The sequence below is a fragment of the Rhinolophus sinicus genome, linkage group LG01 (assembly GCF_036562045.2).
Source record: "Rhinolophus sinicus isolate RSC01 linkage group LG01, ASM3656204v1, whole genome shotgun sequence".
Lineage (NCBI taxonomy): Eukaryota > Metazoa > Chordata > Mammalia > Chiroptera > Rhinolophidae > Rhinolophus > Rhinolophus sinicus.
The window spans coordinates 78,318,408-78,335,505 of NC_133751.1; the positions used below are offsets into that span (position 1 = coordinate 78,318,408).

Sequence of the window (17,098 nt, forward strand, 5' to 3'; positions counted from 1 at the left end):
TTGAGATGTAATGTTTTTCTTAAGAAATGTGAGCCACTCTTAGAAATAAATTTTGAATAGTGCGATAGGCAGTGCATATCATGTAACTGATGCTTAGATTATTTTTTCTTCCTGTTTTAACAAGCATACACTTAATTTGATTGTCAGTTCAGGGAACATTTTTGAAGTATCTACCCTTAGCAGGTAATTTGCCAGGTACAATAAAATGAACGACAGCTCTTATTTCTGAGTCATTTATAGTCTTAACGAGAAAAGTAGACATATGAACTGTCTTAATATTCTCTGGTGAAAACAATCATAGTTTCTTTGGGAGCACAAGAGGCAGTTCAGCCTCGGGGTGTATGTGTGCACATGTGTGGTAGTGAGGGGTGTTAGAGAAGTAGTAAGAGGGTTGTCAGTGCACAGGGAAGAAGCTTTCCTAGAGAAGATAATATTATTTATAATTCACAAGTCTTGGGATAAAAAGAAAAAGGTAGGGTTTCTTTGTTGTTTCGTTTTTAGTCATATCCAATTACTTAACTAGGACTTAGAAACAGTTTAATACCTCTTAAAATCAGCTTCTTTTTACATTAGGGGGAAAATAGGTTTAGTCTTATCATATAGAGAGAGCCCTTTTTAATCTGGTTTCAACCTATATTCTATCCTCAGCTTTCTACTGTCACGTACTTTTTGGTCATATAAAATTATTAATTTATACTTTAATTACTTTTGGCTTAACACGAAACTTAAGCCTTTTATTCATAGGAAATTATCCTGAATTTTCTTTCTCTCAATACTGTTTCTTTGGAAATATACTGAGCTAAAATAAATGTGAAATGTCAGCTGTATTCAACATTTTTTTAAATGGTGAAACTGTGTCTGAACTGGGAGAACTGAGAGTGGATGTGCATATTCTGAAGGCCTGCTTGACCAGACCGTATAAAACCTTTCTGGAAAACACAGGCCCCTGCTTCCCTGTGTGGAGTCTCTTATAACTGGCCTTGTCCTTGTGGAAATTTGGAAACTGCCCAGTGGCTGTTAAGACATGGTTCTGTGTGGATAAGGCTTCCCTAACGCTGGTGTGGTCTGCACCCACCCAGGTGGCCTCTTCTCTTATAACTGAGTGTTTTACTTTTGGGGACTGGAGAAATCGGGGTCAGGACACCTATAAGGACTCCAGCTGAAGATGTGTTGTACTTGTCTATCATGGTAACACTGTTTTCCGAGCTGTATTCTAATATAAAGTAAATGAGCTAGGTTATGTCACTTTGAATGCAAGGTCATAAGTGGTTGTGTGAAATAGATGTTGCAATGTTGTACCTCCACACCTCAGACCTTGTACATGCTGTCCCTTCTTCCTAGAACACCCTTTCACTATGTTTTGTGAACCTGGTAGTTTTCATAATCTGGCTCAAATGTCACCAGCCCCACACTTGCTCAAATGGAATAATTCATTCGCTCTTTTCCCTGATAACAATTTGTTTATATTTCTCGTATCAGTTTTATTTCATTATTTGTATACATGTTTTCCCTTTGGACTACAAGCTCCTACAAGACTGCAACATCTTGCATTTCCTGTATTTAGTATGTTAGTAACATATAATTAATACTCAGAAGATTTTGCTGAGTCAGTAATGATTCGCAACTGATTGAGAATTAAGATATGGATGAAGGAAACTGGTACTTGTTATTTCCAAAGCACAGAGTTTTGTTTAGTTTCTTATCTGCTTATAATTTTGGGAACATTTCTGGAAGCGTAAGGTTCAAGGATCATCAGATGAGCTTTTTGAAATATTTCTTAAAAAGAATCTCCATAAATAAAAACTGAAGGAATATTCTTTTTCTGAGTAATTAAACATTAGATAATCTTTTCATCTATAGGAAAAATCCAAAATTCTAGATAAGACTTTCATGGTACTTCATAATCGACCTCAACCTTTTTTGCCTTCGTTCCCAAACTATTTACCTTATGCTCCCATTCCTGCTGTAGCAAATATGTTTCTGTTTTCTCTACAAACAGTATATTTTTCCACCTTATTGATTATGACCAGGGTTTCTTTCCTAACTCCTATTCTCTCCCACTAACCACCCTCGCCTCTGCCCACTGAAATGCCCCCCGGGCCATTCAAAGCCTAGCTGAATAACCCCCTTTTACTTTTCCAGTTGGAATTAACCTTGTTTCCCATGGCTCAGCGTTATGGTAGTCGTCACCTACTGCTTTATATCATAGGTACAGTTATTCTAAGAAAGCAGCAGTTAAAAGTTACAGTACATTAAATGTCAAGTTAAAATAGATTTATGAAATGATAAACCTATTTAGAAGCAAATGAACCCAGCTGAAGTTTTCATACTATTTTTTTTTTTAAGTACGGGTTTCTGAAATCTCAAACTATATTTTATAAAACATAACATTTTTAAAGTTTTTAAGTAAAGAAATTAGGGAAAATTTATTCCATTCTGGAGCTTGAACAAAAGAGAATTCCACCACTTCAGGGATGATGTAGATGCCTGATCACTGCACTGTACACCTGAAGCTGAAGCTGAACAATAATGTCAACTATAATTATATATATGTGTATGTATATACTTACAAGAAGCGGCGTACAGTATTAGGAATAGAGACAGTGAAAATGTAATGGCTGTGCGATATCAGAGGGATAGTGGATGGGGAGAGGGGGGTTTACACAGTGTGAGGGATATAAATGATAAACGTCTAAAAAAAAAATTCCAAAGTTTGAAACCTCTTAAAACTTTATGAACACTTGTAATAAAAGACAAATAGTATACATTAGTTTACAAAAACTTCATATTGCCTAATTTTTCTCTGTGATATAAACAGACATCATACCTAATTTCTTTGGGGAGTACACAAGTTCCTCAACAATAAAGTTTGGCAAATAAAATTCTTACCAACATTTTGCACATGTATTTAATAGTTATTCAGATGTGTTAGCTTATCTAAGGGCTGAAAATGTAGTTTGTATGAGGCTGGCTGTATTGAAAAATATACTTGTGCTTTTCCTAAAATATAAAACACTGAGGCTGATTTAGCTACCAATTATCTTAGGATTCTCAAGAGAAATGTGCTTCAGATCTTTACAAAACGTTTTTTTTTAAAGAATTGCTATTTGATAGTAAATCCTAGCTTCCAAAAGGATTTTAACTAAATTGCTTTCTACTAAGTTTATTTGATAAAAACAACTGTTCTAGTACAAAGAATTTTATCTGATCCTATTGTGGTAAAGGCTATCCTTTCTTGGTCAACAGTTCCTCATATCAATAAACACACTGGGCCCCATGTTTAATAGTAAATTAAGCAACAAAGTTAGGATCACATAGCTGTCACTTATATTATGTGCTTAGTATGTGCCAGGCACTACTCTAAGCATTTTCAATCCCAATTCAATCCTCACGGCAGCTCTATCATGAGTTAGCTTTTCTACCCCTATCCCATATTGTAGATCAGGAAGAAGACATAGTAAGTGGTTATAGTGAAAGATTTTCTATTATTTATCAAGGAGAGAAATTTAAGGACAGTAGCTTTATTATAAAGAGAAACATCTCCAAGAAAACTAATTTTGTTTTGCATGCAGCTCTGTACTTCGGAATTAGATTGGTATCATCAGTCTGTGCATTTCATTGTAGGTCCTAGAAGAACCCAGAGAACCTGTGAATTTAGCAGGTTTGACTAACAGACTCAGAAAAATTGTTAAAACTTAGTGAATTATGTATGAAACATTATTTTTAAATGAACTGCTTGTTAAAGGCAAGGAGAGTGTTAGTAAAGAGCTTAGCCGGCCAGATTAGAATAAAGAAATTGTCTCTCCCCATCTGTTCTAATTAGCTTATCTCTCCTGCTTTCATAGCATGCTGGTTGTTTCAGAAAAGTGAGAGGTACTTTGAAAGGACACTGTTTTTATTTAAGCTCATTTATAATGGTTTTGGAATATTTGTCAGTTCTCAAACATAAACTTTTAAATGGTAGACCTTTCCTGTAACAATTTGGTATTGGAAGATTCGGGGCATTGGGGCTCAAAGATTTTGGCCTCTCCTCATTTCTTTGGTTTTGGCCAAATGATTATGTTTCCACATTTTGGAAAGATTTCTTTGGGTATTTTGATATTCGTCCTGATAGAAGAAACTCTTTCATCATTAACAGGTATTTAAAAATCTACATTGTTTTTATCTTTCTTTATATCTGTATTATATTCTCTCTAAAAATAATTTTATTTGATGTGACTGCTGTAAGAAATTGAATTAAATACTACTTACTCTATTAATCTTTGACATTGCTTCATTTAAATTGTTAGAATCTCTCCAATGATTTTGGTTTTCCTCTTCATTAGTAATTCGTGGATCAAACGTTGCTTCCTTTTATTTCTTGTATTGAAAGTAGATAATACACTTGATTTCAATAACTAACAATCTTGAAATAAAGGAGTAGGAATTAAAAGGAAAATAGATTGAATGCTTCACTCCTCCTTAGGCATGCATGTCTGTAATCTGAGATTGACTTCAAAATCCAAATGTGGCACAAATGCCAGTTTTTCTTTATTTGTCACCTTTCATACTGTATCTTCACTTATTATCAGAAGCCTTGTTTATGCTTTCACTCTGTTGCACAAACCTACTTACCTTTAGAAAAAATCCAAGAACCCAAGAGCGCAGTTTCTTTTCTCCTGACTGACTCAGAATCCACAGACCCTTCTCTGTCTATGGAAAAGAAACAACCTCTGGACCACAGAGAAGCTGAGAGACAGCGGTTGCTAAGAAGAAGACGATCTACTCTGTTTTCTAATGGAGTGAAAATCTGCCCAGATGAAAGTGTTACAGAGGCGCTGGCAAACCACGTGAAGTATTTTCAAGTACGAGGTAAGTGAACATCCAAATTCTTGGGCTCTGGAAGGAATTTCAAACATAGTTTTATCACATTTGTTGTATCATATTATAATTCAAAATTTGTGATAAGTTAGACAGGAACTGAGCCAAATATCTTTCTACTAACTATGGAAAAATAACTTGCCAAAAATGTAGTATTTATACAGCTTCAGAGGAAAGTTTACACTATTTTGAGAGGAAACAGTTCAAGTCTTTAAGCACTTCAAAGATACCAGTTTATGTTACTGGATAAATATAATTTTTACTTCTTCATTATAGTAATATGCCTAAGTATACCCACAAAATATATTTACCAAGCTATATTTACTTCCTTGATTGATTAGCTATTTTATGCATGAAAATAAAATCAATTTCAGTATTTTGTAGTGTAGACATTCTGTAGACTCATGCTGGTTACTCTCTAGTTGGTACACATAAAACTTTTTACGTCTGAAACTGATGGCACTTCTCAGGATGGAATGGACCCTAAAGCAACAAAACTAGTGTTTTCTTTTCTTCTTTTCTTTTGTAATCAAACAGTATTATTTTGGATATCGTCCCTTTTTATTATGTGAATTCATGCTCTATTTCCTATATTTACTAACCAAAATTGCTTAATTGACCATAATATATCCCTTAGATATTTGGAGGACTCCCAAACTTTGCTTTCTGCTGCTCAAGAGCCAATAAAAAGCCATAATATGGATGTGATGCTGGTAAACTAAAGTGGAGATACATGATGAAATGATAGTGAAATCAGACTTGTTCATTCAGCTAATGTTTATTTAGCACTTACTATTTATTTAGTACTTACTATGTTTCAGGCAATGGGCTATATCAACTGTCAGTCTGAGCAGCTACTTTATCTTCTCCTTTATTTTCCTTTATTTTGTTCTTCCCCTCTTCTCCCCTTACCAAAGCAAGTGTTTTTAAAATGAAAAATTTAATATCAAATATTACATATATTTATATATTTGAGTTTTAAAAAAATTTCTTAAGGTGGCACAATGTATTAGCACCTTTTAATTAAAAAAAATTTTGGAGTCCATTTATATCTCTTGATTGTATTTGGGGGCTATCAGACACTGTTAAGCAATAAGTTCCTCTTTTACTTTTTTTTTTTTTTTTTTTTAAAGATTTTATTGGGGAAGGGGAACAGGATTTTATTGGGGAACAATGGTCAAATTGTTGTCCTTTCAATCTTAGTTGTGGAGGGTTCTGTTCAGCTTCAAGTTGTTGTTCTTGCAGTCTTAGTTGTGGAGGGCACAGCTCAGCTCCAGGTCCAGTTGCCGTTGCTAGTTGCAGGGGGCACAGCCCACCATCCCTTGCGGGAGTCGAACCGGCAACCTTGTGGTTGAGAGGACAGGCTCCAACCAACTGAGCCATCCGGGAGCTCAGCGGCAGCTCAGCTCAAGGTGCCGTGTTCAATTTTTTAGTTGCAGGGGGCGCTGCCCACCATCACTTGTGGGAGTCGAGGAATTGAACTGGCAACCTTGTGGTTGAGAGCCCGCGCTCCAACCAACAACTGAGCCATCCGGGAGGCAGCTCAGCTCAAGGTGCCGTGTTCAATCTTAGTTGCAGGGGGCAGAGCCCACCATCCCTTGCGGGACTCGAGGAATTGAACTGGCAACCTTGTGGTTGAGAGCCCACTGGCCCATGTGGGAATCGAACCGGCAGCCTTCAGAGTTAGGAGCACGGAGCTCTAACTGCCTGAGCCACCGGGCCGGCCCCCTCTTTTACTTTTTAAATGGAAATCCATTGACCTGGCCTTTTGTGTATAGAGCATAGGCTAGGAGTGGCAAATTCCAAAGAGAAAAGGAACTGAAGATGAATGAGGATGACAGTTTATAACTTATCAAAATATGATTTCTACTACCTGGATTTTTATTTGACATTTATTTTTAAATAGATCAGAATATCAAGATGGCTGCTGCTTAAATAGCAAAGAGGAAACAATGAATCATAACCAGTCATTTAGATGTGATTATGCCTTTTCATTGCTTTGCTCTTGTGTTTATAAATTCAAGAGACAGTATTGAATAGGACTCAACAAAAGAAAAATAAAGCATTCCTAGAATAATTGACTTTAAAATCCAGTTGCTATGAGTGGTATTATTGGAAAGGGACCTCATAAAGTTGAAAGGCTTGGGCAGCACATTGAGATTGCAACAATGTTTATGTAACTGCTACTGTCATGGTAAAGAGTACATATTTCATTTGTTATATTTTTGAAAATTAGGTAAAACGAGTATTTCAACATAGGTCTTGATTTTGAAGATTTCGAAGAGATAATTGGATTTTACCCTTAGAACCAAATAATTGGAAATTGGAGTGAGAGATACACTTAATGTCCAACGAAGGATCTTAGCTCTTTACACCAAACTAATTCACTGTAATGGTTTGCCCCTTTTTTGCTTATAGAGAATTTAGTGTATGTTGTTAGTTGGTTTAACAGATTTGAAAAATATTTCTATTTAAGCAAGAAGCAACTACAATTATTTTATTTAATATTTTTTAATTAATTAGGGTGACATTGGTTAATATAATTATATAGGTTTCAACTGTACATTTCTATAATACATCATCTATATATTGTACTGAGTGTTCACCCCCCAGAGTCAGTTCTCCTTCCATCACCATATATTTGACCCTTTCATCCTTATCTACCACCCCCTTCCCCGCTTACCCTCTGGTAACCACTAAACTGTTGTCTGTGTCTATGAGTTTTTGTCTTGTTCATCTGAGCAACTACATTAAACCTAATGATCTGTAAAATTAAACAGATGCTTAGGGTGCTTGGAGTAGAATGTAATTAATAGCATATTCTCTCATTTTAAAAATGTCATGTTTGTACTTGGGCCTTTTAAAATAGACCTTCTTTAAGGTTTACTTTGATGGATTTTAAACTGCACATACTTAAAGCATGCATTTGATAAGTTTTGACAAATGTATTTACCCTTGAAATTATCACTACAGTTAAGATAATTAATTTATCAATCACCCCAAACATTTTCTCATGTGTCTTTGTAATTCCCTCTTTCCTTACCGCCTCCCTTTACCCCAGTACTGAGGCAACCGCTAATCTGCTTTCTATCACCATGTATTAGTTTGCATTTTCTACACTGCTATACATAAATATAATTATACTATATACTCTTTTTTTGTCTGGCTTCTAATTGTTGTTACTATTTTTTTGTCTAGTTTCTCATTTTATTTTGAAATTTCACATTACTATTTAAACACTCAAACAATGTGTCTAACACAAATAGGAGGAAATTAGTTAACAATAGTAACTTATTTTAAGAAACAAAAGCCAAACATGAATTTATATTATTTAAAAGAGTTTCCATGCCCTCTCTTCCTCTCACCACGTTCACATAAACATGTGCCCTGACATAACACAACTTCGAGGCCTATCTCCCACGGTCAATTTTTTTGGGGGGACTAGGGAAAGAACTCTGAATTGTAAAACCTGAAAGCTATTTTCTTTCGATTTTTTCTTTTTCTCTTATAGCTCTTCAAGATTTAAAAATGTTAAGTGACCATGCTGTAGGTGTTGGAGAAAAAGGAGCACTTCTCTTTTATTATAATCTCAGGAAAATTAGGAATCTCTCTATTTCTTTCTATAAACACTATCCAAAGCTCTGAATGTCAATGTTTGTATCAGAAACTCCTACAACACTATATATATATAAACATGTGCCCTGACATAACACAACTTTTTATATATATGAAATATATATAAAAGAAATATATATGTAAAAGAAATATATATATATTTAAATTGGGGAATATTGGGGAACAGTGTGTTTCTCCAGGATTCATCAGCTCCAAGTCGTTGTCCCTCAATCTAGTTGTGGAGGGCACAGCTCAGCTCCAAATCCAGTCGCCATTCTCAATGTTAGTTTCAGGGGGCACAGCCCACCATCCCATGCGGGAACTGAACCGGCAACCTTCTTGTCAAGAGCTTGGGCTCTAACCAACTGAGCCATCTGGCCGCCTCTCTGGAAACTCAGTGGCAGCTCATTGTCTTCAATCTAGTTGTGGAGGGCGCAGCTCACTGGCCCATGTGGGAATTGAACTGGCAACCCCCACAGCTCAGAGCTCGCGCTCTAACCAACTCAGCCATCCAACTGCCCAACACTATATATTTTTAAATGTAAATGATTTTACCTTGACTGTATGTCTTTGCTCACTCTCCTTCCATTTCCCCCCATGTTTCCTAATGTTACAAATTGTTTTGTGGTTTAATTTCTAAACATAGCAAAATTATTACATACAGCATGATTTTTAAATATAAAATACCAGAGAACAGTTTAATTCTGAAAATTAAGAGTTTCTTTTACCCTTCATTCTCTCCCTAACCCTTCACCCCTCCAGAAACCACTTTACTTTTTTCTGTTTTTAAGTATTTACTGGTTTTCTCCTATGACAGATTTCTAATTTTCCTCCATTACCTATTCTGCCCTTATTCCATCTAGCCATAGAACCCTATCCAAAGCTAGAAACTTCCCTCTCCAGCCTGTCTTACTGGTAGATATGGCCACGTGACTAAATTCAAGCCAGTGGTGTCCGAGCAGCTTAAGATCTCAAATTTTAAAAATGAAAATGATGGTCATCTATTTCCCTTCTTTCTTCATTGCCAAAGAAAACAAATGTGGTTTAGTGAGCCAGCTTCTATTAAGCAGGTGGGGAAGATACCTGGGAGGAGCGCAAAGCAGTGAAAATAAACAAGCTTGGGTGCCTGGAGATCCTTATGGAAGGTAACCCTGGTGTGACCTAACTGACCATCCATAGTAGACTGTTCTGGGAGACAGCTTCTGTGAGACATTTAAGGGTCTGAATTTTGAGGTTTTATTGTTATAACAATTTGCATATATCCTAATTAATGCAGACACTGGTATTCTATTATTTTTTTAAATTTTAAGGCATTTTATTTAGGTAGAGATACAATATCATAAAATATTATGATATAATAAAACATAAAATAAAATAACATAGCTGTACTCTGACAGCCAAGGATTGGTGATTATGGCTATCAATATGTTATTTAAGAGTTTTTGACCAGAACTAACCAAATATTTCTTTTGTTTTTGAGTACAGACTACAAAAAAATCTGAATTTACTGGGGGAAAAAATCCCAAATTGGATGGAGCACCAGATGTTATGGGATTTCCTTTAATACTGGCCTGAGTTGGAACCACTCTTTCCTTCAGTTTTTGTTCTTGTTTTATTCCTTAGTTCCACTGGGGAGGGGGGGCGGGGGAAACAAAATCCTAAGATTTGATATGAAAAAAAAAAAGATAAGTGGGAATAGAATTATTAGTTCAAAATTACCTTCCCTTAAACTTTGAAGTGGTTTCCCCATTATCTTTTAATAGCTAGTTGAAGAAATTTCTTAGCTATCTAATGCTTTTTTAGATATTTTTCTCCTTTTTAAAAATTTTCAATTTCAGTTGACACACGATATTATATTAGTTTCAGGTGTACAACATAGAGATTACACATTTTTGTTACTTATGAAGTGATCACCTCGATAAGTCTAGTATCCACCTGGCAGTATACATAGTTATTGCAATATTATTGCCTATATTCCCTATGCTGTACTTTACATCCCCATGACTGTTTTATAACTTAGCAGTCTAATTCTTGTTCCATTGGACTATTATGTCTTTTTATTTGTTGTTTTCAACTCTCTAGAATAGCTAGATTTGTATTGTTTTGCTTGGTGTACCAACATATTTTTTATATAATTAAAAGATTTCTTCAAAGGTGAACATTTTTTCATTGATTTTGTTGGACATTGTAATCTTTTCTATTTTCATTCCTATGCCATTCAGTTCTGGGATATTTTTGCTGTTCTATTCCTGATATTTTTCTTCTCTCCATTTTTTTCAACGTCTAACTTCTAGTTCAGATCCCATTCTCTACTTGAAGTCACTCTGGACACAGCCTATCTTAGTTTCTTTTAGCTTGTGAACATCAATAGCATCTCCACTTAGAACATGAGGTTTGAACACGTGTATGCATCTCTATGTAGAGAAGTGCATTTCAGAATTCTGACTGTAGTTTCCAATAGTGGTTTTACCTCCATAACTGAATTATGTGATCGCTGAAGCATTCATATCTTACCCTTACGCACACTTTGTAATTTCCTCTGCTAAATCCCCCATAATATATAGTGGATAGTGAAGAAAAATACTTAACTCACCATTGATATCAACAGTTTACGATTCTATTATTCCCTTAGAGGTACACAGTTATAAGAAATCTCCCTTGGCATATCTCTGACCTCGAAGTGTTAAGTATAGATGTTGTGAATATTATGTTAAACAACAACTTTTCTCTTGTTCACCCAATACTCTTTTCCTGATTATACACCTGGTAAACTCCTGTACATCCTTCAAGATATTTTATTGTTTGCTTCCTCAAAATGCAAATATAGATTTTTCCTATGATGTGATAATCATCTTTGAATAACTTTTTATAGCACTCAATTTGTTAGTAATGCTGCTTTACTTAAATCCATTTCTTTCAAACTAACCTGCTTTCTATCACTGTGTATTAGTTTGCATTTCTGCACTTTTATATGTAAGTGTAATCAAACAATGTACTCTTTTGGTCTGGCTTCTTTTACTCAGTATAATTATTTTGAGACTCATGTGTGACCTTTTTGTGTATCATTACTTTGTTACCTCCTATTGTTGGGTAGTATTCCATTTTATGGGATATTTGGGTTGTTTTCAGTTATTGGTGATTACAAAGAAAGCTGTCATGAACATTTTTGTATAAGTTTTTGTGTGAACATATGCTTTCATTTCTATTGGGTAATAGGAGTGGAATGGCTGGGCCACATGATAGGTGTATGTTTAACTTTCTAAGAAACTGCCAAACTGTTTTCCAATATGGTTGTATCACCAGCCTTGAATTAGGATTCCAGTTTCTCTACATTCTTGCAACACTTGCTATAGTCAGTCGTCTCTTATAACGATAACCATTCTAGTGGATATAAAGTGATGTTCTGTGGTTTTAATTTGCATTTTCTTAGTAATAAATGATGTTGAGCACCGTTTTTCACATTTGCTGTTGGTGTATCTTTTTGTGGTGAAGACTCTATACAAATATATTGCCCATTTAAAAAATAATTGGGTTGTTTGTCTTATTTTGAGTTATAAGAGTTCTTAATATAGTCTAGATACAAATTCTTTGTCGGAGTTTTGCATACCTTTTTCTCCCAACGTATGGCTTGTCTTTTTATTTTCTTGATGTCTTTTGAGGAGCGGAAGTTTTAAATTTTGATAAAGTCCAATTTAACATTTTTTAAGTTAAAATTTATTGGGGTGACAATGTTTAGTAAAATTACATAGGTTTCAAGTGTACAATTCTGTAATACATCATCCGTATATAACATTGTGTGTTCACCACCCAGAGTCAGCATATATTTGATTGCATTTACCCTCATCTACCACTCCCCTCTCCCCTTACCCTCTGGTAACCACTAAACTATTGTCTATGTGTATGAGTATTTGTTTGTTTGTCTTGTTCCTTTGATGCTTTCAGTTTTATATCCCACATATCAGTGAAATCATATGGTTCTCGACTTTTTCTGTGTGACTTATTTCGCTTAGCATAATAATCTCAAGATCCATCCATTTTATCACAAATGGCTCAAAATCACTAATCATCAGAGAAATGCAAATAAAAACCACAATGAGATATCACCTCACACCAGTTAGAATGGCTATCATCCACAAGACAAATAGCAACAAGTGTTGGAGAGGCTGTGGAGAAAAAGGAACCCTCATACACTGTTGGTGGGAATGCAGACTGGTGCAGCCGCTATGGAAGGCAGTGTGGAGGTTCCTCAAAAAATTACGAATAGAATTACCGTATGGTCCAGCAATCCCTCTTCTGGGTATCTACCCAATTTAACACTTTTTTTTTATCATGCTTTTGGCATCAACTCTAAGCTTGCACAACCCAAAGTCACAAAAATTTTCTCCTATGTTTTCCTGTAGAAGTCTTATAGTTTTCAGGTATTACATCTAGGCTCGTGATCTTTGAGTTAATTTTTGTATATGGATCAAAGTAAATTTTTTTGCATATGCATAATCATTATTCGAGCACCATTTATTAGAAAGATTATCCTTTCTTGCCTTTTATGCCAATATCATACTGTCTTGATTACTATAACCTTTATAAGAAGTCTTGAATCACACAGTGTAAGTTTTCAACTTTGTTCTTTTTCAGATTTGTTTGGTTATGCAAGGTCCTTTGTCCTCCATATAAATATTAGAATCAGCTTGTCAATTTCTACAAAAAAGGCTGCTGGGATTGTGACTGGGATTGGCTTGAGTCTATCAATCAATTTGAGAAGAATTGTCATCTTAATAATATTGAGGCTTCTGATCTATGAACATGACATATCCCTCCATTTATTAAGATCTTCTTCAATTCTTCTCAACAATGTTTTATAATTTCAGTGTATAGGTCTACACACCTTTTTAAAATCAGATTTATTGATTTCACTTTTTTTCATGCTATTAATGGTATTTCAAAAAAGATAAGTTTCCTATTGTTCCTTGCTAGCATATAGACACATACAACTGATTTTTCTATATTGACCTTTTAGCCTGCAACTTTGCAAAATTCATTTATTAGTTCTAGTAGCTTTTTTTTAGGGTTTTCTACATAGATGATTATTTCATCTGCAAACGAAGATAGTTTCACTTCTTATCTTCCAATTTGTATGCCTTTTCTTTCTTTTTCTTGCCATTTTACACCAAATGGATTTTTCTTTGTGCCACGATTATGAAAGGAAAATATATTACCCTAAAAAAAGACTGCTCCATCCCTGCTTTCTATGTCCTGGATAAGACGCACCACCTGACCCCTAGTAACAGGATTAAAGACAGATTAAAATGCTGTCATTTCCTTCCTCAGAACATTGTCATCACATTTTCCCTTCTTCCAGTTTGCAGAGCAGGTTTTCTCTGCTAGAAAAAAGGTATTTGTAGATTACTTATCTCCTCACAAATAGAAAGTTATCTTCAGCAGTAACTAAAGGCTACATGAAAATTATTTGGCAAGGATGCAACTTCTGAACAGGTCCCCTTCTAGGCCAAGTAGTGACGTATGTGGCATTTGTCTCTGCTGGAGTTGGGCTTTCCTTAGTACATCTTTCCCTGGAATCATGCTGATTTTGCTCTACTCTCTACTGTCTGCAGTGTCCTATCTAGGTTTTCCCTGTCTGAGCTGCATGAATGCTCCAGACATTTCCACCTCCACCCAGTTCTCCTCTGTTGAAATGTAAAATAAATATTCTGAATTCTATCATTCCAGGTTAGTTAATTGGAACTCCTTGTCAGATAGCCCCCAGTTGAAAATTAATTGGATAAATAAGTTAGCATTCTAGAGGGAATTGCGTTTGTTTTACAGTTTTGTTAAGATATAATTTACATACCATACAGTTGACCCATTTAAAGTATAGAATTCAATGGTTTTCTAGTATACTCAGAGCAACTATGACCATACTTGGTTTAAGAATATTTTACCATCTCAAAAAGAAATCCCACACCTTCGAGTAGCTACCACTCTCTTACCCTCTGTCTTCCCTACCTCTTGCCTCAGGACTACGCAACCATTTATCTACTTTCTGTCACTGTAAGAATTGCCTACTGTCATATGTCATATGAATGAGATAATATAATATGTGGTCTTTTGTGACAGGCTTCTTTCACTTAGTATAATGTTTTTGAAGTTCATCCATGATGGATCATGTATCAGTACTTTATTCTTTTTTGGGGTCAAATAATAATATTGTACAGATATACCACATTTAGTTTATTCATTCGTCATTTGATGGGCATTTGAGTTGTTTTCGTTTTTCTCGAGTATGTATTTAGAAGATTCTAAATCTCCTAAATCTTCTAAATACATATTCTACTATATATAGTAGAATGTCTCAGTCATATGAGAAACTGTCAGATTGTTTTCCAAAGTACGGACACCATTTTACATTGCTACCAGCAGAATATGAGGGTTCTGATTTCTCCACATCACTGCCAGCTCTATGATTTTCCTTTGAAAAAAAAATTATTATAACCATCCTAGGGGGTGTGAAGTGATATCTCTTGGTTTTAATTTGGACTTCTCTAATGACTAAAATGTTGAGGCTCTTTTTATATACTTTTTGATTAGTTGAATATCTTCTTTTGAAGAATGTCTTCAGATCCTTTGCCCCTTTTTAAATTGGGTTACTTGTCTTTCCATTATTGAGTTATAAGAGTTCTTTATATATTCTGAATACAAATGCATTATCAGGTAAATGATTTGAAAGTATTTTCTCTCATTCCGTGGGTTGTCATTTCACTTTCTTGACTGTATCTTTCATGAACAAAAGTTTTTGATTTTGATGAAGTCCAATTTATTTATTCTTCTTTTTCAAAATTGTTTTGGCTGTTCTGGGTCTTTTGCAGTTCCATTTGAATTTTAGAATTTGTTTGTCAATTTCTAAATAAGTCAGCCAGTGTTCTGATGGGATTGCATTCAAACTGTAGATCAGTTTGGAGATACTGCCATTTAACAATGGTAAGTCTTCCAATCCATGAAAATGGGAAGTTTTTCCCTTTATTTTAGATTTTCAGCAATATTTTTTGGTTTTCAGGGTATACATTTTACACTTCATTTGGTAAATTTATTCCTAAGCATTTTATTCTTTTTAATACTTTTGTAAATTGAATTGTTTTCTTATGTTCATTTTTGGTTTCTTCATTGCTAGTGTATAGACAGACACACACTGATTTTTATATATTGATCTAGTATCCTGAAACCTTGATGAATCTGTTTATTAGTTCTTATAGTTTTTAAGTAGGTTTCTTAGGACTTCCTGTATTCAAGCTCATGTCATGGGCAAATAGAGTTTTATTTCTTTCTTTTCAATTTTGATGCTTTTGTTTCCTTTTCTTGCCTAGTTGCCCTGGCTAGAACCACTGACCACTGATTCTCACTTTTCTTTTCTTTCTTTTTTTTTTTAAAGATTTTTATTGGGGAAGGGGAACAGGACTTTACTGGGGAACAGTGTGTACTTCCAGGACTTTTTTTTCCAAGTCATGTTGTTGTCCTTTCAGTCTTAGTTGTGGAAGGCGCAGCTCAGCTCCAGGTCCAGTTGCCATTGCTAGCTGCAGGTGGCGCAACCCAACATCCCTTGCGGGAGTCAGACTGGCAACCTTGTGGTTGAAAGGATGCACTCCAACCACTGAGCCATCCGGGAGCTCAGCGGCAGCTCAGCTCAAGGTGCCGTGTTCAATCTTAGTTGCAGGGGCCGGAGCCCACCATTCCTTGCGGGACTTGATGAGTTGAACTGGCAACCTTGTGGTTGAGAGCCCACTGGCCCATTTGGGAATCAAACCAGCAGCCTTTGGAGTTAGGAGCACGGAGCTCCAACCACCTGAGCCACCAGGCTGGCCCTGATTCTCACTTTTTTTATTGAAGTTTAGTAGATTTCCCTGAATAACTGTTTATTCATTTGTTGTATACCCTTAGGACCATTTCTAGACAATTTAAATGATTGGTTTTTAAATAATTTTCACAGTTTTGCTGGGAAGTGGGTTCATGTAGCTCCCCACTCTCTCATGTTGGAAACAGAACTCTGGGAATTGCATTTTAATAAACTAGATATAAAACGGTTAAGCTTAACTTAAAAGAATGAATATCTGATGGAGATATTTTACACTAAGCATTGAACTGTGGGCTTGTTGGAGAAAGTGGGGACATCCCCCAAAAGCATAATTTGTAGCAGACAGTTTATGCCATTCTTCTGTGAATCCATGAGAGACAAAGAGAAAGCCTGCTGTGAAACCTGGTATGATTTCTATCACTTCTAGATGTTCCAACTACATTTATTCAGTATTCAATAATGTTTTTCTAAGATTTTAAGAAATTTTTAAAGCATACAGAATAGTTGAAAGAATGATATAGTGAACACCATATTCTTACCACCTAGCTCTAGAGTTAACATTTTATTATATTTACTTTATGACATATCTATCTATCCAATTATCTTATTTCTTGGACGTGTTTCGTAAGTCAAAGACATCAGTACATTTCCTCCTAGACACTTCAGCATGAACATTAATTAGAGCTTAATATTTGTTTACCTTTTTAAAGGTGAAATTTACATAGAGTAAAATGCATATATCTTAAGCATACCATTTGGTGAGTTTTGGCTAATGCACACACC

At 35.2% G+C, this 17,098-nt stretch overlaps 1 protein-coding gene across 2 annotated transcripts in view; it reads left to right on the top strand.

The window, feature by feature from the left end:
• The first annotated feature begins 2,722 nt into the window (after positions 1–2,722).
• IMPG2 (interphotoreceptor matrix proteoglycan 2) overlaps positions 2,723–17,098 on the top strand; it is an 80,139-nt gene continuing 65,763 nt past the window's right edge. For both annotated transcript variants that reach the window (XM_074332641.1, XM_074332642.1), the window contains exons 1-2: positions 2,723–4,138; positions 4,621–4,851. In XM_074332641.1, coding sequence (XP_074188742.1) covers positions 3,958–4,138; positions 4,621–4,851 — 412 coding nt within the window. In that variant the 5' untranslated portion in view covers positions 2,723–3,957. The remainder of the gene's footprint in view (positions 4,139–4,620; positions 4,852–17,098) is intronic.